This window comes from Ischnura elegans, chromosome X (genome assembly GCF_921293095.1).
Source record: "Ischnura elegans chromosome X, ioIscEleg1.1, whole genome shotgun sequence".
In the NCBI taxonomy this organism is placed as follows: domain Eukaryota; kingdom Metazoa; phylum Arthropoda; class Insecta; order Odonata; family Coenagrionidae; genus Ischnura; species Ischnura elegans.
The window spans coordinates 65,921,121-65,948,945 of NC_060259.1; the positions used below are offsets into that span (position 1 = coordinate 65,921,121).

The following is a 27,825-nucleotide window of genomic DNA, read 5'->3' on the forward strand; positions in this document are numbered from 1 at the left end:
GCATCTGAAGTTCAACGATACCGCTGTAGATGGAAGCACCAACGTGAAATACATGCGATGAGCGGTAGTACGGACTTATTTGAATGGCTTGATGGACGCATCGCCGATAGCCTGAGTGTTTTTGCGGCTCCAGATTTTTAAAAAATCCGAAAATTGCCCAAAATATAAACCATGGAAGACAAGGAGGTTGATAAACACCATAGTATCCTTCTATCTTGAGAAAAATATGCTTTAAAGGTGGGCAATGAAGGGAGGAGGTGGTGAATCCACAGGGACCACATTTAAATGTACTCCATAATAGTCAAGTAGAATTCTCATCAATACGCCCGTATTGACACAACTAAAATAAATCCTGCAGATATATTTTCATAGATGATTACATAAACTATCCCTAATACTTTTCGCCAACCAATATTTTATTGCATACAACTTGGAACTGGTAATAATATTATCGTTATCTATATCAAGCATTTCTGCTGTGCATAAGTTTCCCACCTAATTTAACTGCTTATGATCATCTCCTAGCATGGCTTAAATTTACATCTCATACTTTTTATTCCCACAAAATCGATTTTACATGCATAGGTAATGGATGTTTTACTCCTTTCCATTGAACTATACCTTGGTGCAGTGGAATGTCTGGCCATATTTGCAACCCATTAAGTTGTGCAGGCAAGAGTAATATACATAATTGACTTCCAGTAGGGCAACCTAAACCTGATAATTCAAAGTACAAATTTGGAAGTTTACTAATTGATTTTCCAAGTCAAAATTTGTGGAATTTAACAATTGTCTGCATTTTTTTCTTTTTAATACTAGAACTCAAATCCATGCTTTTCGTTACAATGTTATCATGAGCATTTAGTAGGTGCACATACGTTTCCCCAACAGACAATGCTCCTGATCTTACACTAGGTTATTCATCAGAGTTGTTGTATTTCCCTGCTCCAACTCATCTACAATCATAAGGAGACAGCAATGACACCGGCTTCAGCCATTAGGCATAGTTACATGAAACCTTAGCTAGGACTATCTTCCAACATCCCTTGACAATCTCTTACTGGAAACTGTCCTTATGTGAGGGAACTAGTCCCCACCGACTGCCAATCTCAAGCTTAGCACCAACAAAATACCACCCTGGGACTGCAACTAATACCCAGCCAAGGTGGCATCAAGAGGCAGGACAGTCCATGAGAGATTGTCAGCCCAATTGTCTTCAGAGGGGACCCACCTTCACATTGCTACCCACAACTTATCATTTAATAAATTAGTATTCATTTCTTCTAAGTCTAGATTGTCTAACATAATTCCTTCAACAGGCACATAACATATGCATTTCCAAAATACACTTGAAAAGTCATTCTAGGCAGGGGTGAGTAAGTAGATGTAGGTTGCTGCCTTAGTAGCAGCATAAGTTTCTCCATTGTATTAGGTATGATCTCCTCCTAGAGCCAGAGCACCATCAAATTTAAGTCATCAACCACCCACACCACTTGGCACAGCATGGAATCGCAATACCTACACAGTAGCAGACCTCATTCATTGTCTAATGATGCGACCTGCCATAGCCGTGAAAGCTCGCGTGACAAAGCGCAATACGCAGCTGCTATCGAAAGCCGTTGACAACAATGCATCTCGCTGCAAAAGCCTACGTTCCAAGTAACAGACCCCTCAAAGTTACAAAATCTTGGTAAAACAAATACATGTACTCATGTAATAAAACAAGGCGGCGTGGATAAGTCCTCCCCTGCCAAACCAAAGGTATACTAAAGGAAATAGTTGTGTGTGATAATCCTTGTTTCATGTTATTTCCCCCTATGTAAAAGGCCTTAAATGAGCTGTTTTCGGGGCAATGAAAATAAATAAATTAATTAACCAATACATAAGTCTTAGAAAAATGTCCTCATAAGTAAATAAAAAAGCTTTAGCATGTAATAGCTTTTATAGCCAGCTGCCTCACTTAGATCTTTTTGATGGATTGAAATAAAAGGTAGTTGCACTTTTCCACAAGTATTGAATGCGTATGTGTTTTGGCTCACAAGTCTCGTACCTGATGATAGCTCTGTGAGTCGAAATGCATTGTACGCTTCAAATACTTGTGGAAAAGTGCAACTACCTTTTATTACAATACACACATCAAACTTCCACTACATCATTCATGTATTGGTTGAACTTTTCCATGGAATATTGGAAGCACAGTCAGTGCTGAATAAACCTCTACAAGGGTGTGCAGTGCAGTATGGATTGTTTGCTCGGAGTGTCGATTGGCATGCCCACATCCTTAATTCTATAAGTAGGTATGTATTAAAGAATATAAATTTACACACAGGCAAGTTCCTCAATCGACAGTCAAGAATATCACTTGATATCATCTAAAACATATCTCTCTAGTTTACTTAAAGAGAAATGCCCCTGCTGGTATGAGAAACAGCTTTCCAGCATCTTTGAGTGTGCACCTAAACTTTCAGGCTGAGAAACAAGTGAAAGGCATATATTAGCACTTGGGTTGCAACAGGTGAGGCATTCTTGCGGGTGGGAAGTTGACCCTCTCGCTTTAATTTATATATGTAGATGTTAAGTAAATATATGCATAAGGGCTGTTCGGGAAGTAACCTGTTTGCTCACTACATGAAAAGTGGGGGTAGTGCCACCATTGCTGTGAATGCACACACGGTAGGTCAGTCGGCATACAGTCATGGTAGAGTGAAGGTCGTCTGAGTGCTAGTTGTTTTTTGGTAGCTTGTCAAAATGTGTGCCACAATAGAAAATTCCACCTAGTGTGAAGTGTATGCTGATATTCGATAGTTCACAGCTAAACATGGGTTCATGCATATGAAGAAATGGCTTGCCTACCGGTGATTTAAAGATGCTTAAGAGCTCAAAGACGAGCTCACCAGATGGCTTAAGCCACAGGTGGTAGATTTTTTTGCAGAAGGTATTTCAAAGATAGTTTATAGGTATGATAAGTGCCTAAATTTTCATAGAAATTAGGTTGCAAGTAAAGGAAAGTCATATTATGTATTATGATGTACATATATAATAAATTTTGTAAATCTGCTCTAGCATTTTCTTTACAAAAAAGGTTACTTCCAAACATCCCTCATGTATTGGATGCATTTTATAATGTTGAAGAGTATTATATTGATATGGGGAGGTAATGCTGATTATAACTCTACTAATAATGTATTTCCACAAAGTCCCAATCTTGATAAGCTCCCATTCTAAAAAATGGTTAGAGCACTTTTTCTGTGAAAGATATATGTATGTTTGAATATCACAGAATTCCTGTCAAAGACATGCAATTAATGAGTCGTCACTTGGGTTGCATTGGCATGACTTTCTTCTAGATTACGCATCATCATAGGTGATTGCATTCCCTGGCACTTCTTCCTTAGGTCAAATTCATTAAATAGAAATACACCAAAAATGTAATGTGTACAACAATGGACAGGACCCTGAAACAACTAACAGGGCTCTGTTACAATTATGTACATTCCTAAAAAAATTATTCATTGTATAGAGATTACACTGGATTACTTACTTTAACCTTGAATTGCAAAAAGAAACTTTCCATTTTATTTTTGACACTTCTGTTACCTAATTTTAATGACTGTCCCCTTTATTTAGTCAATATGCAGCCAAAAATGTCCAAACCCAATTTAATTATCTGCAATTGTAAAATTTTTTACATTAAATTTTCATTTTGTTGGTGATCTCATTAATACGTACACATAAGAAGTAGGAAAGGATGATGAAGTTCCTTCAAGACAATTAGAGATTGTTAAAAAGGAAAAGCATTCGCTAACACCTTACTCCAGCTTTAGTAGAGAAGACCTAACATCACCATTTCAATCCATTCAAAACCCAATTCCATCAAGTCGGAGCACGATTATGGCACGGTGCTCCAAAGGATGTGAAAGATTTTTTGTCTGTATTCAAGCAAAGATTTTTTCAATATACACAAACCCTTGAAAGTGTATATGTAACTTCTTTTGATACTACTTATAATCTTTAGTCATTTTTCACTGTAATGTAGGTATCCATCTATGCCTATATTTTCTAATTATAAAATATTTTGTGTCTTATGAGCTCTTTCGTATGTTATAACCACGATATGTTCTGAATGGACAATGTCCAAGAACAATGAATCATTTAATTATTATGTACTTTCATGAGAAATCCTTCGTACACCCAGGACATCAAACCTCAAATTAATGAACACTATATAGCAAACTACATTCTTAATGAAAATGTTTTCTTAAATGTAAATTCATAACTTTAATGTAGACCAAAGGGAGAAAAGAGAAGTTGATAAAAAAATTACCCTGGAAAAAGAGAAGATTTCAGTAATAACCCCAAAAGTAGCCATAACTGAATATTCATTCACAGCCTATAACTGACTCAAATAGTAATACATTATAATTTTATATGTGTTCATCTCTATATAAGACCTGCAACCTGACCTACTGATAGGTGTACAAGCTCAAGAGCATCCAAAAATTGCTGGGCCTGAAGGGAGGGAAACAAAATATAGAAATCAGCTTATGTGAAGTCTGATAAGCATTATTTAAATCTACATCATGCTAACCTTCGAACACAATTTAAATGCAAGATAAAAATTCATTTTTACATCTAGCATCGTGTAATAGCTATAAATCCATTATTGAAGTCTGAGACATCCTGGAATGGGCATACTAAGATAGCAGATATATCTTTCCCAGGGCATAATGATGCTGTTATTCACAAATGAAGAAAGTAATCTTCAAATCTTTTGCATATATTGAGCGGCCATATCTAATTTGCAAGACTCATTGAGTGCCTAGATGAAAATGACAAGGACCTAATTGTATTGTCTTGCATTTAATTTATGCACGTGAGGAAATATTAGAGTGATTAAATCACTTTAATAAATTATGATGCAATTTGCTATAAAAATTCAGCTTCAATGGGATAGAAATTTTCCATTACTTTCTCTCAACATATCAAGCTTGAAAGATCTTAGGCTACAGCTAATTTGTTTGACAGCAGATGCATTTGTAAATCTGTGATCATATAATGCAAGGCAAATGCCACAATATGCTGAATCAATGATTGCTACTTAGGCCTGATAAGCTGTTGCCTACAGCACAAAAGCTCAGTAGGGTCCTCCAGAGTATTTTCCCTTGTCTTACTACCCCCACTCTCATGGTTCCAAATTACATGTACTGCATACAGGTCTTAAGTGTGTTAACCATACTGCATATGATATCACACTTTACAATGGAGTCCACACACATTTAAGTGCTTAGTGGAGCAAATGAACCAGTTTACTTTGAAGCTTGGCTTGGTAAAATAGGACCTGTGGGGTGCCAAACCAGTTGGGCTAGTATACCGTTTAATAAGATTCCCTTGCGCTATCTGGCCAAGTTGCAAGTGTCTCATATTTAATTTGATTTTAATTTGAATAGTACTCGAAAAAATAAATATTAACAATTCCAGAGTCCCCAAACAATTTCTATGCAGTTGTAAATCAATGGAACTACCGTACGTGTCTGAATATAGTCCCCCCTTTTTCCAAAAATGCCTGTGGTAAAAGTAAAGGGGGGGACTATATTCAAACACATTTTAAAAACTTTTCCTGAAAATGAAGCCTCAAAATAAGGGGGGGGACTATATTTGGAGAAATACAACTTATTTCATTAAAATGAGAATGGGACTTCTTTTTGTTAGTTTACTAAAAAGACAGAATCCAAATGCAAAAATAATACACTTTAATATCATCGCAAACCTTTAAAATTAAAGACAAAATGCAAATAGCCTTTCAATGCATATTTGCCACAGCAGTACTTAATTATTCCTGGATCTCTCCATAACATGGGTTTTGGCCACAAGATTGACCTCTGACAACGAACGTGGCGAAAAGCCGCAGCACACTGCAGAAGACTAGGAGCCAACAGGGCTTAACTACCTCTGTCCTTAACATCAAATTATCACTAGAAATTTTTTTTTTAGATAAAAACGTGAACGCAACACAGAATATTCTTCTTCATAGTATACACAAGCAAGAGTCCAAGAGGATCTCAGACAGCACAGACTTTGAAGGACAGCATGTAGGACAACAACAATAGGATACTGTCAACATATCGGAAAAAATCTTCCAATCAATTGAACATTATTTCTTATGAAATCACAGCCATAAACAGGTACCTCAATAGATCTTGGCACGTAATAGCTAGGCTTTGAGGGCTTCCTGAACAATGCAAGGATTAAGGAGCTAATGAACGTCCTATCGACCACTCTCCCATTGTTTTCTGTACATGTTGTACAGTTGCATAGCAGCCCGAGCATCCTCCACCTGTAACATCAAGCCAAATTCAACATTGTATACTACTGTAATTATATTTCATACATATATTTCCAAACATAGCCACAATACGTACAGAAGAGTGCTCGCCTGACTGCAAGGTAACCCCCAATATTTCTTGGGCTAACTTCTTTAAACTTGGAGTTCTGCCTTGGTTTATTTCACGAAAGGGCTTGTACCTGCAATATCATAAATGGAGGAAAATGTACCCCATAAATGATTTTTCAAAAATTCAATAATATGAATCATCAAATACTGAAGTCTAAAAAAAAATGATGCCTCTGAGTAACTCTTACTTGGAAGTATCACGAGTTTTTCTACGAGGATGACTCAAGTAAAGAACTTGCATGTCATTTTTCAAGGCATGCCCAACCAGTATCCGTCCTTTTATCATGTTAGCCACAGTAGTTTGTACAAGCTGGAAGTCTTGACCTGTAAAATGATAAAAATGGGTTTCATTAGAGAAGAAAAATATGCCCCAAACTGAACACTTGTGTGTGTGTGAAAAAAGTGTGTAACTTACTAAAGTTTAACCACTTCATAACAAAAGTGCTGGGACAAGGAAAATATTTTGTTTGGAGGTGGGTTTTGTACAGAGTTGGTGAAGTTCTAATGCAGTAAAATTTCATAATTGATTGAACAATAAATATTTTGCCATTCACCCAGTAGATCCTTTTGTTAAAATTAATGAGAAAAATTTTGATTCCCGAATACTTCATAAAACTTAACTTGACATCAGTGGGGTCCATTTTCCCATGACATCATGCCATGCATTGTTGCTATGACACCGGATGATTTTTCCGGGCCAGACATGGATAGAGCTGTAAGTTCGGTGAAATCACAACCACCACTGACAACGACAACCCATTTTCGTAATATTCCCCTTCAAAATTTTTCTAAATTCAAATGTCTTGGAAATGCCCATATTTTAGTATCTTCAAACCATTGCAAATTACAAATATGAAGCAGAAATTAAATTACCGAGCCACTCATATGCTGTTTTTACCATTCACCCATGGCAAGATATAGAATCCCAGTCACTGAATCTTATTATTTTGTTCTCAAGACATGCATAATCTTCTGTGCACCAAATATTTGTTTTGCTGCAGAGTAATGTTGATTGCAAAGAAATGAGTGGAGAGTGAAAATAGATAAAGATAATGGGAGATATATTGGGGCCATCATTTTTTTTGCAGTAGAATTTTTTGAGGTTTGTACAGAGGATTGTTAATAAAAGGTTTGACTGGACTTAATCTAAATATCAAGCATGTAACAAGTCCACAAACATATAATACACACATTAAATATGAACACAGTTAAGCACCCTAGGCAGTTTGACAATCCTGTGCCAAAGAAAGATACACAGCCTATGTGGAATGGGAGGAATAGCAATGCTTTTTAGGAAGGATGGGAGTTATGCCCATCCATACTCATAGCAAATAGAATCTTTTTTAGTTTATCTTGAGGTTTGGTCAGTTAGCCTTGGTCTTCCTTAATTCTTTGCCAACACTTGGACAAATACCCCTGTCCAAATATTGGCAGAGGCCTAAATACCGGTCAAACCACAAAATATACATAAAACAAGTCAAGTACGATTATCTGCTCATTTATTTGCCTATGCATGGGAAATTCGGGTAAGATGACAAACTCAAGTTTTCCTCATATGCATTCATAGAAGGCGTATGAGTCCTCATCCTGGGACGCATAGTCCTGGCTCATCCTGAGTAATGAAGTTCACCACAAAAGTCAGTGGGCCAGATTGTTTTGTGAGTAGTAGCAAGCTAGATGAGTTTTCTCCCCAAGCAATTATAATTTTGGCAGTTCTAAGAGTAAGAAATTATGTACTTGGATTACGGTAAGCTGTTTTTACTCTTTCCCAAAATATTACCAGAATATAACTCATAATGTAAAGAACCATGAGCCATGGTAATGATAAATATGTAACTTATAAACCAAAATGGCGACACGGGTCAAGATGGATGACGAGAAGTTTGCCAGTCTGTCATCTTATCCAACATGTTTTTGAGTGCTTTTTATTAATAGCTATTAACATCTTTTAAAATTAAATTCTAAAATTCATTTAAAATTTTTTAACTTTTAACTGAATTTTAGCTGGTAGGTTTTGTTATTATAAAGGTTGGTTTAATTGTTGATTTTAAGTTTAATTGGTAGTTTTGATTGAGTCATCGGAACAGTTTTCTTACAAGTGCAAAGTGCAAACGTTGAGCATATGCTGCAAGCTCTGGCTGGAATAATAGTGAATTAAAAGACTTGCCCTGGAAATGTGATTTGTGTGTGTTATGTGCTGAGTCTAGTTAATGATTTTCCTCTAAATTTTTGTCATGCCAAAACTTTCAATGTTTTGCTTCATTAAGGTTCTTGATTATTTTTTTTCTACACTTCGACTTTTTTTACACCTCATAACACATGCTAAGAAGCTAAATGTTTTTCTGCATTTTTAAATTAAATTTCTCTTTTTGACATACTATTTTTACCTATTTGCCATCTTACCCACCCTCCTTCAGCATCCTTCGGGAGGGGTAAGGTGACAAAAATTACTCTTTTATTTTGGTGAAATATTTTTCACAATTCAAGAGAGGAATACGTGACATCAAATTTTTTTTATTAAAACAATGAAAGAATAGTCCTACAAATTTCAGGTAATTAAATCTCTAAATAAACCAAGGGAAAAAATCTGAAGTTTAAGTTCACCGTCTTACGCCACCTTCCCTTAAATATTCATGTACCTATCACTTCCCAAGGCAGTTTGAGTTTCCAGTCTGTCTCATCTAGTATGAGTGTGCTCATGCAATGCTCTTTTCTTTGAAAATTGCGCTGTTTGGACAGTTTTGAGTATTGGTATAGCTTTGCTATAACTACAAAGCTTTGTGTCAATCAATTAGAACATAAAAAACCGAAATACTGTCATAAATGCATCTAGTTTGGCCTCATTCTTTTTGAATCTTATTCACGTATTCCAATTGCCAAAAGCTGTCATTAGAGGCCTTTGGTCCAACAGGTGATTCACATACCAGTTGCCACTGAAATGGGGTGAATTTGAAGCAGGTGGACTGAAAAAGGTCAGTCGGTGAGACAGAGCCGGGATTAGTAACGTTTCCATTGCTCTCATGCCACTTGATTTTTCCTTCAAAGCTAATCATTTATGATCTGTTCAGCCTCGGAGACTAGAATAAAACATCAGAAGCATGGGCTGAGGGAGAGGGTGTGTGGTTTTGTGGAATCTGTAACTTTTTTACTTTAGTAGTGGTTATTATCTTACGGCGCTCAACCTCCCCCTATGGTTGTTCAATCTCTTGGGAAGTTTCACGCTATGTGCCTGTCATATTTTGCCTTAAAAATTTCCACGGCTGCAATTCTGTTATGTAGAGACCTACAAGAGCTTTTAAACAAAATGTTTCATGTGTAGAACAAGCATTACAATGCATTGGTGCATACATTGGAGAGAAGCAGAACTCTTTTCCACTCTAACAGGGCATTTCATTCACTGAAGCTATAATTTAAAATTTCAGAACCAGATTCGATGTCTTCCGTGACTTCGGATCCGATATATCTGATGAGGGGCAATATCCACAGATACTTGGATCTGATGTATCCGATCCAACCATTCCCAGTATAATAGGGTGGTTTCCTATTATTTTTTTTTGCCTAAATCGAAAGATTATTACTCCTGGAGTACGTATTTCACGCTTTTAGATTTTTAAATGATGATATCTATTTTTTGCGATTAAATGAACAGTGAAAATTTTCAAGCGCGCGAAAACGCGACGCGTAAGTAGGAATGATGGGAAAAAAGTCCGTGTGACGCATTTCTGGTTCCCCCTCCCGCCTTGTGAGGTGACCTTGATCGAGGCTCTGAGCGCTGATAGGACGCAGGATGCTAGTGGGTAGCTGAGTACCTTGCTGGCTGGTAGCGCTTGGCTTAAAAAAGGTTTATTAATACCTTATCAAACGAAGGAAACTTTCCGACCTTAGCCAGTTTTAATAGGTGATTATTAAGACATGTTTCCCTGAGCTCTGTGCCTCATGCATGCATTGGTAACCTCAGACGATGTATAACTCCTATCCTCTCGTGTAGAAACTAGGTCCCTGTGACGTCACGTGGAGTGGAATCGCATGGGCGCCAATCTGGCCTTTTTCAAATGAGGATAAAATTTGACCCTTGCCATTCGTCTAAACCGGTATTTCAAAAACCAAATAATTTGTGTATTATGAATACACTAATGGTGGGTAACGAATCGCAATCAATGCCTTTCGTTTTCTTTGATGAAGGAAACTACCCTATCGATGTTTTAAAAAAAAATTAAGGATGGTGAGAAGACCACAGTGCTACTGAGGGATCAGGGTATCTTTTGAGCATCCTAGAAACACTTAGTCTTGTGAAGTGGTCCAAGATAAGGAACTGATCTCCCTCGTGTACATGAAATTTACTTCTGTGGATCAGTCTGAGGTGAGCTCCATCTTCACCCCACATAGCACAAAATATCTTCTAGATATCTAGAAAATATCTTCAATGTCTTGGATATCTTAAATATCTTCTAGATGTCTAGAAAATATCTTCAATGTCTGGGATATTTTAAATATCTGCTAGACGTCTAGAAAATATCTTCAATGTCGTGGATATTATAAAAATCTACTAGATGCATATGTCTTTTTGAGCAGAGTGTCTTTTTGTACATGTCCAGTGAAATCAAAATTGATAGGTAACTCTGAACTGTCTCAGCTTAGTTACTATCAATAAACAAATCCAATTCAATGAAATAAAAGGTATGTCAAAATTCTAGTCTCTACTTTTTATTATTAATTTGCAACTAATTTTTTTACTGCCATAACAAATATTGCCATAACCTCTTATGTATCACAGTTATGTACTCATTCATATAAATATCATTCATTCATAGCCCTGATGAAGGTATTTAAATACATTGGCAAAAACTAGCATTAAAAATTCTTCAAGACCTATATTTTATAGCAAGACACTGAATCAACATTCATTGATAATGTTGCAGACTCCTTTGAGAAATCTAAAAGGAAATTGTAAGCTGCTTTGGTACCTAACTTCAAACTTGGAATCGGAGGAGGAAGCCCCCATTAGAAAGAAGGGAATGCCAGAGAGGTTGCAATATGCAGGAAGATTCCCCAGAAGGCACCCTTCCATCACTTCCTGCTCCACCAGTAGGCTTTCAGTGGAAAATAAACTCTTGTTATACCGAAAATTATTATATTTTAGTAATTTCTCCTGAATTTTCCCAGTGGATCCAATTTGAATATGTATGTCTAGAAAATATCTTCTCTAAGACATCTTGCAGATATCAGAAAAGGGGACACTCAGATATCTACAAAATATGTAGAAGATATTACAAGATATTTTCTAGACATTAGCTGAAGACGTTTTAGATATTTTGTAGACATCTAGAAGACAATTTGTGCTATGTGGGGCCTGTCCAAATCCACACTGGCTTTGGAGTTACACCACAGAGTGTGACAATTTTGGCATTTTTTCAAAGGTAAGACATATTTCAGAATTAAAACTCTGAAGTACAGACGACTTTGTTATGACCTACACATACAGAAAATAAATTGAGCACCGTAAGTGAACTCTTTCTATTTTCGAATTATTGCTCAAAAACATAAAAATAAATTAGTTTTAACTAATGGCACACGAAACTTAGTAAAAAAAACAGTAACAAGGAGACATTTGTCTTTCTGTATCCGAGGGATAGAAGTTGTAACCGCAATTCCCCTCATACATAACTAGAAACAAACTAGTGCTACTGGCCAGTTTGTGCAGTCACTCATTGCAGCGACACAGCTCAGGAGTGGCCTTGTCAAATCTACAGCATCCCCCCCTCACGGCTACGATGCTACACGGATACACATCCCACAATTACGGTGAGTGAACTGGTACAACAGACAAAGGATCTTATTTGACAAGTGAAAGTTGACTACTTGGCAGGTGAAGTAGGCAGGCTTATTTCTCTATGCCATATTAATAAATTGTCTAAAATTAAATCCATGCTATTTCGCTCCTCTTAAAATGCGTATCAAATACAAAAAATATCATACCATTTTCAAGATCACTGGGACGAACGCCACTCACATTCGTGCGGTAATCAACCACAGGTTCAGTTGGCTTGACGAAAGTATCGTAGAGTGTCTGCCCTTTGCTATTTACGATGGAGACACGAGCAAGCATGCTCTCGTTGCCGTCTTGAATGCCAACCATTTCACAATCCAGAGCAACAACTTCCGTTAATCTATTACGAGAGAAATTAAAAATCAAACACGATAAAAAATGACAAAATACAAGGAGCAATCGATAACCCACCTCGCTTCTCGCTGCGTGTCATTTGGACGCTTCCGTGGGTTTGGTTGGTCAGGTTTGCTTGAATTCCGCCTCTTCGAACTTCGTTTCTTGGTTGACACCCGTGTCCTGCCCGAATCTCTATTAGGATCGGCCTTCACCACCTGCCGAAGAGGGACTTGGATGAGAACATACAGGACGTAAACTAAAAACATGCAGAGAAATAATTTCTCCAGGGTATTTCCAGTGACCTCCATATATCTATTCCAGTTTGATGACACTTCCATTCCGCTTCCAAAGTAAATATTAGTTTTAAATTCGTATGGATGTTTCACCAAAGTCTTATCTCCTATCAAACAATGAGTCGACGATAAATACTCAACAATAAACCCTTAAACCCTGCTCACAGATGTAGCCGGACATTTCAGTGGCTACTTCCGCACTGTTTAGCCGTAATTACTCGTCACGAATTCACGTGGTTGTGCAGAAGAGCAAAATAATAACTCCTTGTCCGCAACCACGAGCCCGTAGCTGACGAGTTTCTATTGTTTTTATCCACGACTCCACGACTACGAGAAATGATTCGAGAAAACATTAATACATCTCCGCGAGTATAATTATAGAGGGAAGCACAGCATAGCGGCCCTTGAACGCGCTGAAGGGGTCTGACCTTCATTCATTATCCAATGAATTCGCGGTGGTTTCACATGGAAGGCGCGGTTGCTATAGATACCGCATCAATAAGAATGAAAATATGTCAGACAGCCGTATATGTCCATCTCTTTTCAGTTTTCTGAATGATTTGTCGGATTTACGCGACAGAGATAATGCACATTGAATTCATTGATTGAACACCGTAATCTTAGGGTGGACCGGTTTCAAACTCCATTGCTACGCGCATTGCCCATTATCTCTTTGGCCTTTGTGAATGCAGTGGTCAAATATTGTGGAAAATATCTGTTCCCTATCTAGTTACTCCTAGTTCAGATCTTTAGGATATCCAGTCGTCATTATATCCGATAGAAAGAATACGTAACCTTTAAAAAAATCCTGTCGATCGCGTTTCTTTTAAGATTGTGCCTCAGTAGTCAACATTTTCTCCCATATTAAACTCCGCGAAAAGACTGTAAACGGAGTAATCCTTAATTTAAATCTTACCGAGAATTTAAATCAACGAAAAGCGGCATTTTGTTATTACCGTGGCCATTACTGGAAGAGAATTGATGGTCGATCTACACCTCGCTTCCATTTCATTTTCTGCTTTCTCGTCTAAAATCGGCAATGACGTCTAAGCGTATTCTTGACTCAGATGACTTATTCACTTCAGCACCTAGGGTCACTGTGAAATTTAAATTGCCTCAGGACAAAGTTTTCACTATGCCATTTGCTGTAGAAACTTCCACACTTGCGATTAGAAAACAAATCTCCAGCATACTAAAAATTCCAATTTCAGACATAATTCTATCAAAAGACTCTATTACTGTCAGGGACACTGAAACTCTTGCTTCATTTTCTATGGAAAAATGTGGAACAATTATCATGAATTTGCATACCAGTCACACAGTAGATTTCAATGCTTTAGCAAGGCAACTTTATGGTGATCTGGCCGTCAGAGATGTAATCAGTGTGGCTGTTGACAAAGGTATGTAAAAATATTACTGATACGCTCCATTATATAAAATTCTTTTAAGAATTAGTCATTGAGATTCAGATCAGGACATGTACCAAGTCAGGTCAATGGACATTTGTCGCAGAAAATGTATGACTCACTTTGGCTTTAAATTTCACCGTAATATCTGTGTGGAGTTTAATTGTGCAATGGTTTTAGGTGTTACTTGATGGAATTCCTTCATCACTATCAGGAACGAATGAAATGGAATCTAAAGTTTCCACTTATCTATAGAATAAATTCACCTTGCTAAAAGTTTGAAGCGGGCTGCATAAATCGTGCACTTCCTTGTCTGTAGTATATTAATTTATTTTCTACAACTTTGAGTGAAGTTAATTAGTAAATATTTTATTTTCTTCATCAAATATGCTTATTTTTAAAGTCTATTTTTTTGATCTAGGTGAAGGAAAAGAACCAGTGCAACTCCTGGTTGAAATAATAAAAGAGAACTTAGATAAATCCTTCATTGGTGGTTATCGTCATCGCTTAAATAGAAAGGAATACCACCATGTTTCTTCACAGACCTATTTTTTCTCCAAATCTGATGGTAATGTTTCCATTTCAACTTGTCAGTTTTTTTCTGTGCATGGAATATTACAGCAAGGCATGAAGTGATAATGAAGGAAATGCTTTGCCTTAAATTTTTTAGGATAATTCATTATTTTTGGAAATGTGACAATTCTGAAATCTGTTTCATCCAAATTGTTGTGATATTGACAAATGATTCCAGCTTGTTCACACAAATACAGCATATTTGGAAAAGAATCATTTTTTGATTTGGGAATAACCACAATAGCCTCCTTTATCTGAAGCCCCCTCTCCAAGTTGAGGAAGAGAACAGCACCATCATTATATTATGCTGACTTGCATTGGGCTCATTTAGGGGTATTCAGAGCCAGTAATGTGCTCAGCATCAAATTTAGGGGGGGTCATGACTTGGGTCCAGGGAGTATGGAATACCCCTAAGAGAGAGGGGTATTTTTACAGTAGGGAGTGCTACACTCTACGATAAATACAAATCAAACTTCTGTCATATTTGGGAATTGTAGCCATACCTTTGTATATACACTTCCTTTACAAACTATTAAACTAAGAAAAATTGAAAAAATTGAAAAAATTTGGGAGAGGAAGGCCATCACCTCTGTGACCCCCCCTATAATTCACCTCTACAGTCAGAGTGTTACCACAGCAGTTACCTTCTTGCATTTAGGGAAGGTGGAAATATGCTCCAGGTGTATCCATTCCCATGCTGAGTCAGTGAGAGCTCTGAGCACTCTCTCTCCCTGAATGAGCCCATTATACCATTTTTCTGAACTGACGGCGGCTGACCTTGAGCGTGCTCGAAACCCACCCACTCTTCAAGCCAATCACAGAAGAGCAACAGGAAAAAGTGTGTTGGAGCCCGCAGTCTCTCTCCGAACTCCGTGCAGTGCAGATCGCTCTCCAGCTAGCAGTGTTGCCAAATCGAATCTGTGGAGACCGCACAGCGTTCGTCCGAGAATCTTCTGCCACCCCCGAAATTACCGTTATTCCCAAGGCTCGCAACGCCAGTCGGCGGGATGGAGGGGAGCAGAGCGGAAAAGGGAAGGGGATTGAGGGGAAAGGAGAGGTGGAAGGGGCAGCGCTTCTGATTGGCTTCTTGCTATTTTCCACCCAGCCACCATCAGTTCAGAAAAAGAGTATAGGTGTAACTTGAAAATCACACTTTAGGTTTAGTAGGATTGGTTTTTAGTAAACCGGACCTGAATATAAGCAGTTTCTGATCAGTAACTATTAATTGGCTCCATCTGTTTCCATCCAAAATGTGAAACTTGGCACCATGTAAGTTAAATCAAACCTTCAAGGACCTGCAGATATATGAAACCTTCTAGGTCAACCCAGGGGGTGCTACAGAGTTTTCGAGACCATTTCTACGCAAGAGAGGGATGAGTTCAGAATGTAGCCCAAAGTTGTTTCGAAAAATTGCCTTGTATTTTCCTTACCAGATATTTTGATTCTTTGGCTCCCAGAGATATTCTTCCAATTTCATTGCTGAGATGAAGGTTAAAAACCTGATGCCTTTGATGTTCACATACTTGAGTGGGACACTGGTTATCATAAAAGAGCATATACAAGAGACTTGACTTGACTTGCATTGAGATATGCATAATTTGACTTGATTTGCATGGATGCAATGCTTATATGACTAGCAGCAGATCGCAATCTGTGTGGCAAAACTGCTCTATTATAGAATAAGTAGATAGATTCACAATCATTTGCAGAAATATTATATGCATTGATGACTAGATTCAACCACTATTTCCTTAAATTGCACAGATTTTGTGGATGGTTATTTGGGATTTTCATTGGGTCAGGTTCTCCATTGCGGGCAACATTTCAATGAATGAGTCATCCATTGTCATCGGGGCATCCCCTAGCTGATGACCAGGGGCCTAGCCAGGAATTTTGTTTGGGGAGGGGGGTCCAAAACCAGGGGGGAAAATTTTAGAAAAATGGGTTACTAAGTATGTATGTATTGGGTTTTAAACTGATTCTAACACTTTTCATAATCGAAAAAACTTCATTTGCTAAAGAAACATTTTGTAATTTCATGATTTTTCAATATTTTGTTTTCTTTTATGAGGAAAAATTATTGAGTTTTTAAATTTTGGGGGGGTCTGGCCCCCTTGCCTACGCCACTGCTGATGATGGTGGAGGAAATGATTCATTGAAATGTTGGCCATGATAGAGAACCTAACCCAGTGGGAATCCCTAACAACCAAAGAGAATTTTAACTTTAGAGTCGCAGAAAATAGAACAACTTAAATTAGAAAGATTTAACCCAACGAATAGTGTTGTTCATCGTCCAAGTGATCTTTTAGATTTTAGTGGTGCCTATGGCCTTTATCTGCTAAAGCAAGTAATTATAGCGCATTGCAAAATATTTTAGAAGTAAACAGTAATGAATTAACTTCTTTGATTAACTACCATAATGATCAAAAAGTATTTGGAGAAGAGATTTTAAAATTCCATGATACAATATGCTGGGAAAGCATGAAATTGTTTTGTACAGATTTGTTCTTAGCTTTCATGGATAATCAGTTGAGGGGAATAGGGTAGAGAAAAGGAGGACTTCATTTTCTGCTCAGCATTTTGGTTGGTGGATAACAGGGTCTTCAGCAAAACATTAAGGCTAGGGGGGGGGGGTTTTAGGCGCAACTAATACTTGGGGGTATGTGGGTGTTGCATACCCGCCAGGGTAATCAGGAGTTGCGGTGGCCCTCCTCAAGAAAAAATTAAGATAAATGGTTCAAAATGGCGAGTTTTACGGCTTTCTGAGGGATATTTGATTAATCCTAACACTATGCTATTAGTAATACTGATCCAATTAAGTAAAATGGATTAAACTTAAAAATTTATCTGAGCTCTGGGGGGCAGGGTTTTATCCCCCAAAAAGGCCCCCCCATCACTATGCCACTGGTGGATAATACCTTCTGAGATTTAGGGGTAAAGTTGGAGGCAGAATAGTAGGGAGTAAGGAAGGGTGATGAACATTTTATCACGAATTTCCAGTTTTCAATGGGTGAAACTACCAAGTAAGATGTCTTAGGGAACATATGTTTTGATTGATGAGGAGAATATATTCTACTATCATTACATAGTATCATCCTTAATTGCTCGAGGGCATCCGGTATTTTTTCCTCTCTTCTTGAGGTGCTGGATTTTGATAGAGAAGTTACATTAATTCATGATCTGCCAATAAGAGGTGTTTTGTTGCTATCAATCTATTAATCCTTATCCTTACTTAAAGCTGGCCTTACCAGCACTAGGCTGTGATGGCCAAGTCAAGGTGAATCCAGCCAAATTTATTTCAGGCTCTACCTTAATTGTCTCAGGGGCGCAGCTAGGAATTAAGGCTAGGAGGGGTTTTAGGCGCAACTAATACTGGGGTGTCTGGGGGTATGGCATACCCGCCAGGGTAAGCGGAAGGTGAGGGGGCCTTCCCCAGAAAAATTTAAGGATAGATAGTGAGTTATACGGCTTTCTGAGGGTTATTTTTATAAATCCTTAGAATATTCTATAAGTAATATTAAAGCAATTAAGTAAAATGGATTTAACTTAAAAATTTCTCTGAGCTATGGGGGGGGGGGGGGGGTTTATCCCCCAAACCCCCCCCCCCCCAGCTGCACCACTGAATTGTCTTATTGCACCTCCCACCAACTTGCAGCTTATATTTTTATCTACATGTTGTATTTTCAGTTATACGGAATGAGAGAGATACGCAAACAGCTCTTAGCATAGCATCCAAGCTTGAAGGAACTGATGAAACTAAATCAACTCAAACACCTGTTCAAGGATTGTATTTAATAGAGCCTCTCAACATTGAATTGACCCCAAGAGAATACATTCCTACGAAAGAAACCAAAGAAAAGGTAATGTGCTGATATCGATTATGTTGCTAATCTACTTTTGCACTACTTACTTCCAGAAGTTGTGGATACGTTTTCTTTTTTAAATGTCAAATGTCTTTTTAAGGCCATGGTTCTTCAGAAGTATTGGCGTCGTTGGCTATTGAGGACAAAAATGAATTCTGTGAAATTTACTGGATGGGGAGTTTTAGAGGATGTTGGGCATGGGGATTCAGTTGCTGCTAGGGAAAACTCACTGCAAGCTGACCAATTAGGGAACATTGACATGTTTAGCCAGGAAGCTGGCAGCTATGAAGAAATGAGTAAAATTTTCACTGGCACTTTGAAAAATTATTTTGGAAAATGTCATTTGAAAAAAGAAATTGATGGCCTGAATTGTGAAGATGAAGAGAGAAGATGTCGGCGTGGGTTGATGAAAGATCAGCATAGCTTGAATATGATAAAAAAGGTAAGGTCCTTGTAAAGAATAATTTTGCTGCATTGGTGACATTTGTGCATCCAAAAATGTCCTTTAAGCATGAATTTGATTTATACCTGTTCATGGGTGATAAATTCTTTCTATATTTATCTTTTAAAAATAAACCTGTACTTTTGAATATGCATGATTTTGGTCAATATCCATTCCTTAATCAATAAGAAATTTTACTTATGAAAAATTAACCTGCAGTTTTGCAGACCCTTAACATGGATTGGTGAGCAAGGACATTCTATAAAAGTTGAAACTGAGCATCACCAGAAGTTATCCAATTGGTATGAGATTTACAGAAAGTACATTAGTGACACTTTTTCAATGCAAGATAGGAAATCTCTAATAATGACAATGCTGGAAATGGTATAGTACCTCTTTACATAATGGAGAATTTTAACTGATAATTGAAAGTGTTTAAGTTGATGGATTTATCACATTTAAGTTTAGGCACAAATTCTAAACCTGTCATGAAGCACATGCCACTGACATTAATGTTTATATCAGTTGAGTTTTTTCTCATATATTCCATTAATTTTTTAGCTTGACAAAATGGGAGATTGGGATAATCCTAGAATTCATGATCTCCTCACTGAGCAACTTGACTTGCTGGACATTGGAGTGGATGACAAGCATCTTACTGCTCTACAAAAGATCACAGCAAAATATTTGCTGGCATTTTTTGAGGATTACGTATCGAAAAACCTTAAACAAGTTGGTACATTTTACAATTTAAAAAATGGTTCCCTTTTATGACAACGGTGTAAGTGTTTTGGAGGTTTAGAGAGGATATGGCCTCCTATGGAAACCTGTTCATTTAGTAGCATTCTTAGCATTTTGGTTATAGTTCAATATGAGAGTGCCAGCTATGTATTGGAATGTTATTTTCTTCTCCTTCAGATGATTTTTACAGGGATTATTTCTTTGAAAACTGAGTGGACTATCTAATGCAAGGGTCTTAAACTTGTGGCCTACTGGCAATTTCTTGCGGCACTTATAGGCTAAAGAAAATATTGTATACAACTACAAAAATAAAACGAAATATCAATGCACTCGTCAAAAAAAAAACAATGGGATGGGGGCATGGGCGGATCCAGGATTTGCTTTTGAGGGGGGGCACAAGCAAGGCCGTGTCCAGGATTTTGTTCTGGGGGGGCACAAGGAAACCTTGTAATACAAAAACAAATGCTATGATAATGGGACTTTATTAAAATCTTCCATACTTTTTAAGGTTCTGGGGAGGGGCACGTGCCCCCCCCCCCCCAGATCCACCTATGGTTGGGGGGGATGAGGGGATAGATCCCCCCCAAAGCATCAGAGAAATAAAAAAAGCTATTTAAAAATATTTCCTAGTTTTGAAATATAATAACTGCTTCTGCTTAAATTAAAATTTTTAGTGCCAAAATTATGTAAAATTTATATTCAGGGAAGTCATTTTTTCAAAAATTTTCCCACCCCAGGCCACCTCATATATTCCAAAGCATATTCCTAGTTACACCTCTAAAGTGGAGCATTGTGGCCCTTTGGACGATGTGATATCAAGTTTTGGCCCCAGTGTTAAAAAAGGTTGAAGACCACAGATCTAGTGATATTATAATAAGCATTCAAAGATAAGTGAAGAATTTTTTTCCATCTTAATGATATGTAAATATTTTTTCTTTATTTGTGTTCTTACATATTTTCTCAGAGGAGTGAACTCAGTCACAGCAGAAGCCAGGTATATGTTTGCAAGTTCTGCAAGAGATTCAAACTTCAGAGTTCATTTAGAGGAAAACCAACTTCAAGTCATGGCAATGTATGCAAGTCTTGCTTTTGGCTGGAGAACATGAGCCGGAGACGTGTTGATTATTCTTTGTATCAATCAATTTTGCGGTCGATTCAGAGAGAGGAGGAAAAATATAACTGCTTATTTTCAATAGCCTTTGTAATGCAGGTGAGAAAAAAAATCTTTTCTTTTCAGGCATTTAGTTGACAAAATTTTATACAGCATTAAGTTACATAATTTTCTGATTCAATCTTTGGATGCTTCTACCCACACTGCACAAAATATCCTCTAGATGTCTACAAAATATCTAGAACATCTTCAGCTTATGTCTAGAAAATATCTTCTAGATATTTTGTAGATATCTGAATTTCTGCTTTTCTGATATCTAAAAGATATCTTGAAGCAAATATTTTCTAGGCATTCATATTCAAATTGGAGGCATTGGGAAAACTCAGGATAAATGACCAAAATACAATATTTTTCGATATATCAAGAGTTTATTTTCAACTGACAGCCTTCTTGTGGAGCAGGAAGTGATGGTAGGCGTCTTCTGGAGATTCTTCCTGAATATTGGAACTTCTATGGCTTTCGCTTTTTTCTAGTGAGGGGCCGCCTCCTCCAATTCCAAATTTGAAGTTTCCAAAGGAGCTTAAAATTTCCTATTAAATTTCTTAATGGAGTCTGCAACATTATCAATGAATGTTGATTCAGTGTCTTGCAATATAGGTCTTGAAGAATTTTTAATGCAAGTTTTTGCCAACGCATTTAAGTACCTTCATCAGGGCTACGAATGAATGAGTTCATAACTGTTATATGTAAAAGGCAATGGCAATATTTTTTACGGTAATAAACAATATTAGTTGTGAATTAATTATAAAAAGAATAGACTATAATTTTGATATACCTTTTACTCCACTGAATTGGATTTGTTTATTGATGGTAATTAAGATAAGACCAGTGGTGCAGCATGGTGGGGTTTTGGGGGATAAAACCCCCCCAGAGCTCAAAGAAATTTTTAAGTTAAATCCATTTTTCTTAATTTCATTAATATAACTTATAGAATGTTGTAAGGATTTTAAAAATATCCCTCAGAAAGCTGTAAAACTTACTATTTATCCTAAAATTTTTCTGAGGAAGGCCCCCGCACCTCCCGATTACCCTGGTGGGTATGCCATACCCCCAGACACCCCAATATTAGTTGCACCTAAAATCCCTCCTAGCCTTAATTCCTAGCTGCGCCCCTGGTTGAGACAGTTCATATGTAGTTACCTATAATTTTGATTAATGAAACAATTATAAATTTTGCTTAAATTGTCGATGTCTGCTCTTTCATCACAAATATTTTTGTTTTTTGAAATATGCATCATTTCTTTAAATTATATTTTTGTTTAATTACTTTCAGTATCTGAAATTCCGTTATTTTTTTAAGGCTAAACATTAGCCATACTTTCATAGAATAGCCATATTCTAGACATCTAGTAGATATTTAAAAAAAACAAATTATCCTAGCTCTAAATCACTTTAATTAACATTTGCCAGACGAGTTGCTTTTGCTTTTTTAGTGCACATGCGTACAATCACTTTATCTATCCATCCACCAAAAAGCATAGCAGTTACATAGTTTTTCAAGATTTGAGTGGCTTTTGGCTACTTTCTGTGGACATATTCAAAAAGAGTCTCCACTCAAAAAATAACATTTTCTAGACATCTAGTAGATATTTACGATTTCCAAGACATTGAAGATATTTTCTAGATATCCAGGAGATATTTTGTGCAATGTGAGTAATAATAATATTTGATGGTCATTTTTCAAATTATTTTTGATATGTAGCCGTAAATTGATTATATTTCAGATATGCCAGTTTTCATCTCTGTTTATTTGGAAAAATTCTATTATTTAGTCTTTTGTAAACTAGTAGCCATTATTGATAGTTGGCCATGGTCTGAAATTATTTGGTCCATCCATCAAATTGCACTTGAGTTATTACCTGTGATGTGATTTCTTTTGTTTACAATGGAGTTAAGTGTGTTGATCAGGGTTTGCGGATGTAATTGGGTCCAAGTACCCTATTACGTATTCAGTTGAACCCTAATGAATTAGACTGAAATGCTGAACTAACATTTTGAGTAGCGGTATTATTAAATTGTGCGAATTAAGGAGATAAATATTGATTCTGATGGCAATTCATAAATTTTAACTGGGTATTAGTAGATCCTTCTGTGCCCCAGGCATCAGGCCCCAGGCAGTGCATCATGGCATGCATTGTTGCTGGAGCACAAGGTAATTTGTCTTGACCAGAAATGATCAGAGCGATAAATTAAAATCACAATAGCCACCAATAATGGTGAGCCGTTATAGCAAAATTCCCCTTCCAAAAATTGTCCATTTTCAAATGAGTTATAGTCAAAATGTGCATTTTTTAGGACATTCAAAAAAATCCAAATCCCAAGAATAAAAAAAAATGTACATCGTAAGCCGCTCATAGGCAATTTTCCCCAGGCACTGTGAAGGAAACATGTCAAAATTGAGAATGTCAGTTCACGAATCTTAATTTTTTCTTTGAAAGAGGTGAAAACTCTTTTGTTTACCAAAAACTTATTTCATGGTACAGAAATGTTTCCTGCAAAGAGGTGTGCTGTATAGAGAGGGAAAATGTATAAGTATTAAATGGGATTCAGATTAGGCCATATTTTTCTCTGCAGGACAGTGGCTTGTTATAATGAGGTTTGACTTTTATTCATACATTCCATATTTTAGCTCTATATTCATAAGTGCAATATTGCATATAAACTGTTTCATTGCATAGATAAAGTACCTATGAGTGCTTAAAATTTTTAAGCCTCATGTTTTCTACCTAAGTAGCAAGACTTCGTAGAATAAAAACTCCACATTATTTTTCTGTACTTATAGAAGTCCAAAGCCCTAAATTATTATTTTTAACTTTTTCAGGAGGAAGACATATTCTACATAGTCAATACTATTTGGCATGGAAAGTCTATCCTTAGTGAGACTAAAGATGTTACTCTTCTGCGCCTGTGTCGTTTTGATAATGCTATTGCCTGGTCGCCATGGAATTGTTTCCTAATCACTGAGAAGGAAATGCGGGCACACATGTTGGTAGATAATCCTCTAGAGGTGGGTACAATGAAAGATGTAAATATACATATGAATTCAAATTAGCATAAATACAGAGGTAAAATAACATGATCATCAATGAACATTAAAATATTACTGTATTACTAAGGGCCAGTTTCATAATATCAGTTTAGCATTGATGGTAACTTGAAACAGCCATTACCATAACTTGAGAACAGCTGTGAAGTAGGTAGCTGAGAATAATGGTCAGTGGATGAGTACCCAGGGTGGGCCTTACAAGGCTACAACCACTGGGGCCAGGACCCAGTTCCTTAACTGATAAGCCCAGTTACCCCAAGGAGGGATTTGGAGGGCAAGGTAAAAGGAAAGAGGCACCGCCACAATCAGGACCCTGCCTACGCCTCCATGATGGGGATAGGGTTGGAAAGGAAAGGATAGGGAAATCCCAACGCCATCACTAGGGCAGCATGGGGCACTACTAGCGAAACTATACTTTGATGTATCTACAGAAGGGGCAGATTTTTCTATGGAGAATGAAAATCTTTCAATTATTCTGTAGAATAGATGGATAGAATGGTCAAATGGAATGAGAACCTAGGATGGTCTCGTGGGGTTACTCTCCTGAGGGCTGGGCCTGTAAGCCTTTGCTTTTCACTCACACACCACGGGAGGGGAAGGACAGTGAATTAAAATTAAATCGAAACTTGAAGATCATATGTGGTGGAAGGGCTCCATATTAATAATGAAAGACACTTTGTTTCTTCCACAAGTTTATAAAAATTTCTATTTTATTACCGGTTTTGGCTGTTACACCATTATCAAATACAGACAATATGTGGTGGGGGCAGATTTTTATATACTATGGTTGTTAATGTGGGGGGTTGGAGGAAGGTTTGGTTTCAAGCTGGGAGTGCTAAATGCTAAAGATGTTATTGAATCCAAATTAAAATCTGGCATTTATAAACTAAAGTGTAATAACTGTGATTCATGCTACATTGGCCAAATGGGAGGAGACTTCAAGACAAGGATGAAGGTACACAGGGCCTGTTGGAAGGACATGAATGATACGTCAGCTTTCGCCTGGCCCCTCCTGGAAATGGGGCACCAAAGCAGTTTTGACCCAGAAAGACTCCATTTTACCAGTAAAGGAAGGAGGATGGATGCCTTAGAAATTTGGGTTATAGCTACAAATGGAAACCTGGTTAATGACATGACCTTTCTCAACCCATCCCCCTTATTACTCATCACCCTCACAAATCCCTCACCCCCACAACCCACTTGACAAACTGTGTCCCCCCGTTCTCCTCCAGTAATTACCAATCCCAGCTTGGAACCAAACCTCCCCTCCAACCCCCACATTAACAACCATAGTATATATATGAACCTGCCCCCACCAAATATTGTCAGTATTTGATAGTGGTGCAACAGCCAAAACCAGTAATAAAATAGAAATTTTTATAAATATATAAATAAATTGTGGAAGAAACAAAGTGTCTTTCATTATTAATAAGACAGTGAAGGAAAACGGACAGGAGGTACCTCCACGATGAGAGCCCAATGATGCCTCCAGGGAGAGGGTAGGGACTAAAGGGAGGGGATAGGAAGAAGCTCTCGCCACCATTGGGGCCCACTACTAGCAAAAAAATGATTTGCTGTTCCTACAGAAAAGAAAGATTTCCCTAAGAGAAAGAGAAACCCTACAATTTTCCATTGATAGAATGGTCAGTGAAACATGTGCCCTGATATGGAATAATTAATAGAATTTTAACCAGACATAATAAATACAGCCATAAATTATAAGCTCTTGTATCAGAAATAGAAGTCAGAAAACTATGCTACTGAGTGGTAACCAATTTTGAAGTCGCAAATCAAATTTTATGTTCCTCGTATTACACCTGTGGGCTCAAATGTATGCAGCCCTGTTCCAAGAAGAGATCTCTTCTCTCTCCGTGACTCAACTTCTACTTATTGCCCATGCTCTGCTTGCCGCATGAGACAGCATCACACATTATTTCCTCCTCTACAATTATTCACACACAATGAAGATAGATATGATATTGATGATACATATATATATATGTAATTAATGCCACTGTTTTGTGATGTACAGTAAAACTTGCTGATAACAAATTTCAGGGGACCATCATTCTATTTTGTTGTAAACAGGATTTCATTATATCCATTTTAAAAGATATTGCTGCATAGGATTGCCGGCTAATCTTTCGTAAATCGTCTTTATTTAAACAACAGATCTGTAGCATTTAACCATCGTCCTACCCTTTCCATCAAACAGTTGTTAAGGGAAGGATTTTAAGATCAACAGTAGAACTATGTGGTGATGGCCGCATAACAACTGATGATAAGGTAAGGAACATTTAAGTGGCGAAGATGGCTGTAATTTCTTAATAAAAAAGGAAATAATTCCCAAAATGATCAAAGAGAAATCCGTAATAGTAGGGATTTCATGTCATCTGAACTCGTTTCATGCAGGGAAATTAACAATGGCAATCATAGGAAAGTCCAAGGGGTCAGGAACTCACTTCGTAATTGGCGGAATTTCCTTACATGCGTGATCATTATAAGCGAGTTTAACTGTATATGAAAAATCGTAAGTCAGACTATTAATTATTTGCTTGTATAACTTTTAGTGTGTAAAGAAACCATACCTACAAGAAAAATAACTGAATTGATACAGAATTATTTGCACAGCCTTCTTGGGTTTTCCACCTGTTTAACTTGTTATATATCACCAACGGTTCAACGACGACATGCTCATCATCATCAGGGTGAATCAATTATTTACTGCTAACTCTCAGCAAAGCTTGGTGCAATACCAAGAATTCTCGTAACATCCAACAGATTTCTTGAGAAATACGATCTCCTACCGTAGTTTTGGGAAAAGGGTTTGTTTTATTCTTTGAGTTTTTGTACTTTGTTTTAAATTTTGTAAGGAAAATGAAGTTACCTAATTGAATGAAATTCATTTAATTTGCATTCACCTGGATGACAATGGATGAGTTGAAATGAGATGTATTGAAATGTTGGTGATATACTATGAATGCAACCATTGTACATCCTGAGAAGGCTCCATGCATATAATTCACCAGGAAATAATCATTTCATGGAAAATATTGAGAAATAAAAGCAATTTTCCACCATTATAGACTTTTACTCCTGACTTAGGTTTTGATGCTACTACATTGTCTTCAAGGTACAAAATAGTTTTAAAGAAACGCCTTTTTTGAACTACATATTTTGTACCTTGAAGATGATGTAGCAACATTAAAACCTTGGTCGGGAAAAAAAGTTTATAACTGTGGAAAATTGCATGTGTTTCTTTCAATATGGAAAAATTCCGCTCTATCACGCTTACTTATTCTGATTTTATAAGAATTTCTTCATATTTTACACACTGAATTAGCTTTTTCTTTACTTTAAGGTCTATGGATCCTGGCTATTTGAACAAGTGAGAACTAAACACCTGATGGGTCGTTTGCATTATCAGCATCTGTGGAATAAAAATGCCAAACCAACTCACAGCAAAGCTTGGTACAATATTAAGAAGTCTCATAACATACAGCAGATTTCTTGAGAAATACTATCTCCTACTATACCGCAGTTGGTAAAGGGTTTGTTTTACTGATTGAGTTTTTGTATATTTTTGTAAATGATTTAAGGGAAATAAAGTCATCTAAGTGAATGAAAATGTTTAAATTATCTGGGACTGATCATTACGATCTCTCAGTTGATGAAT

General features: G+C 37.1%; 2 protein-coding genes across 3 annotated transcripts; one reads left to right on the plus strand and one right to left on the minus strand.

Moving 5' to 3' along the window:
• Positions 1 to 5,727: 5,727 nt before the first annotated feature.
• LOC124171355 (RNA exonuclease 4) lies at positions 5,728 to 13,171 on the minus strand. The gene is made up of 6 exons (XM_046550518.1): positions 12,917 to 13,171; positions 12,690 to 12,829; positions 12,428 to 12,618; positions 6,640 to 6,775; positions 6,420 to 6,522; positions 5,728 to 6,334 (listed from the first exon to the last, which is right to left on the minus strand). Exons 1-6 carry the CDS (start codon positions 12,950 to 12,952, stop codon positions 6,266 to 6,268), a joined length of 675 nt encoding a protein of 224 aa, XP_046406474.1. The 5' UTR covers positions 12,953 to 13,171; the 3' UTR covers positions 5,728 to 6,265.
• A 130-nt stretch (positions 13,172 to 13,301) lies between these two features.
• On the plus strand, positions 13,302 to 27,752 carry LOC124171354 (IQ and ubiquitin-like domain-containing protein). 2 transcript variants are annotated; one of them, XM_046550515.1, is made up of 9 exons: positions 13,302 to 14,307; positions 14,735 to 14,881; positions 18,574 to 18,746; positions 18,850 to 19,191; positions 19,411 to 19,575; positions 19,753 to 19,923; positions 20,897 to 21,142; positions 23,925 to 24,110; positions 27,511 to 27,752. In XM_046550515.1, exons 1-9 carry the CDS (start codon positions 13,947 to 13,949, stop codon positions 27,661 to 27,663), a joined length of 1,944 nt encoding a protein of 647 aa, XP_046406471.1. In that variant the 5' UTR covers positions 13,302 to 13,946; the 3' UTR covers positions 27,664 to 27,752. The 2 variants fall into 2 exon arrangements, with proteins under 2 accessions (XP_046406471.1, XP_046406472.1); XM_046550516.1 differs by lacking the exons at positions 19,411 to 19,575; positions 19,753 to 19,923.
• The last annotated feature ends 73 nt before the right edge of the window (positions 27,753 to 27,825 follow it).

Excerpts from the sequence above, each read along its gene's own strand:
- LOC124171354 (XM_046550515.1), top strand. The coding sequence starts at position 13,947 with ATGACGTCTAAGCGTATTCTTGACTCAGATGACTTATTCACTTCAGCA. Across the intron at positions 14,882-18,573 it reads TTTTTTCTCCAAATCTGATG|TTATACGGAATGAGAGAGAT; the intron begins GTAATGTTTCCA and ends TTGTATTTTCAG. Across the intron at positions 19,192-19,410 it reads GCTTGAATATGATAAAAAAG|TTTTGCAGACCCTTAACATG; the intron begins GTAAGGTCCTTG and ends ATTAACCTGCAG.
- LOC124171355 (XM_046550518.1), bottom strand. The coding sequence starts at position 12,952 with ATGGAAGTGTCATCAAACTGGAATAGATATATGGAG. Across the intron at positions 12,619-12,689 it reads GACACGCAGCGAGAAGCGAG|ATTAACGGAAGTTGTTGCTC; the intron begins GTGGGTTATCGA and ends CTCTCGTAATAG. Across the intron at positions 6,776-12,427 it reads TCCCAGTGATCTTGAAAATG|GTCAAGACTTCCAGCTTGTA; the intron begins GTATGATATTTT and ends ATCATTTTACAG.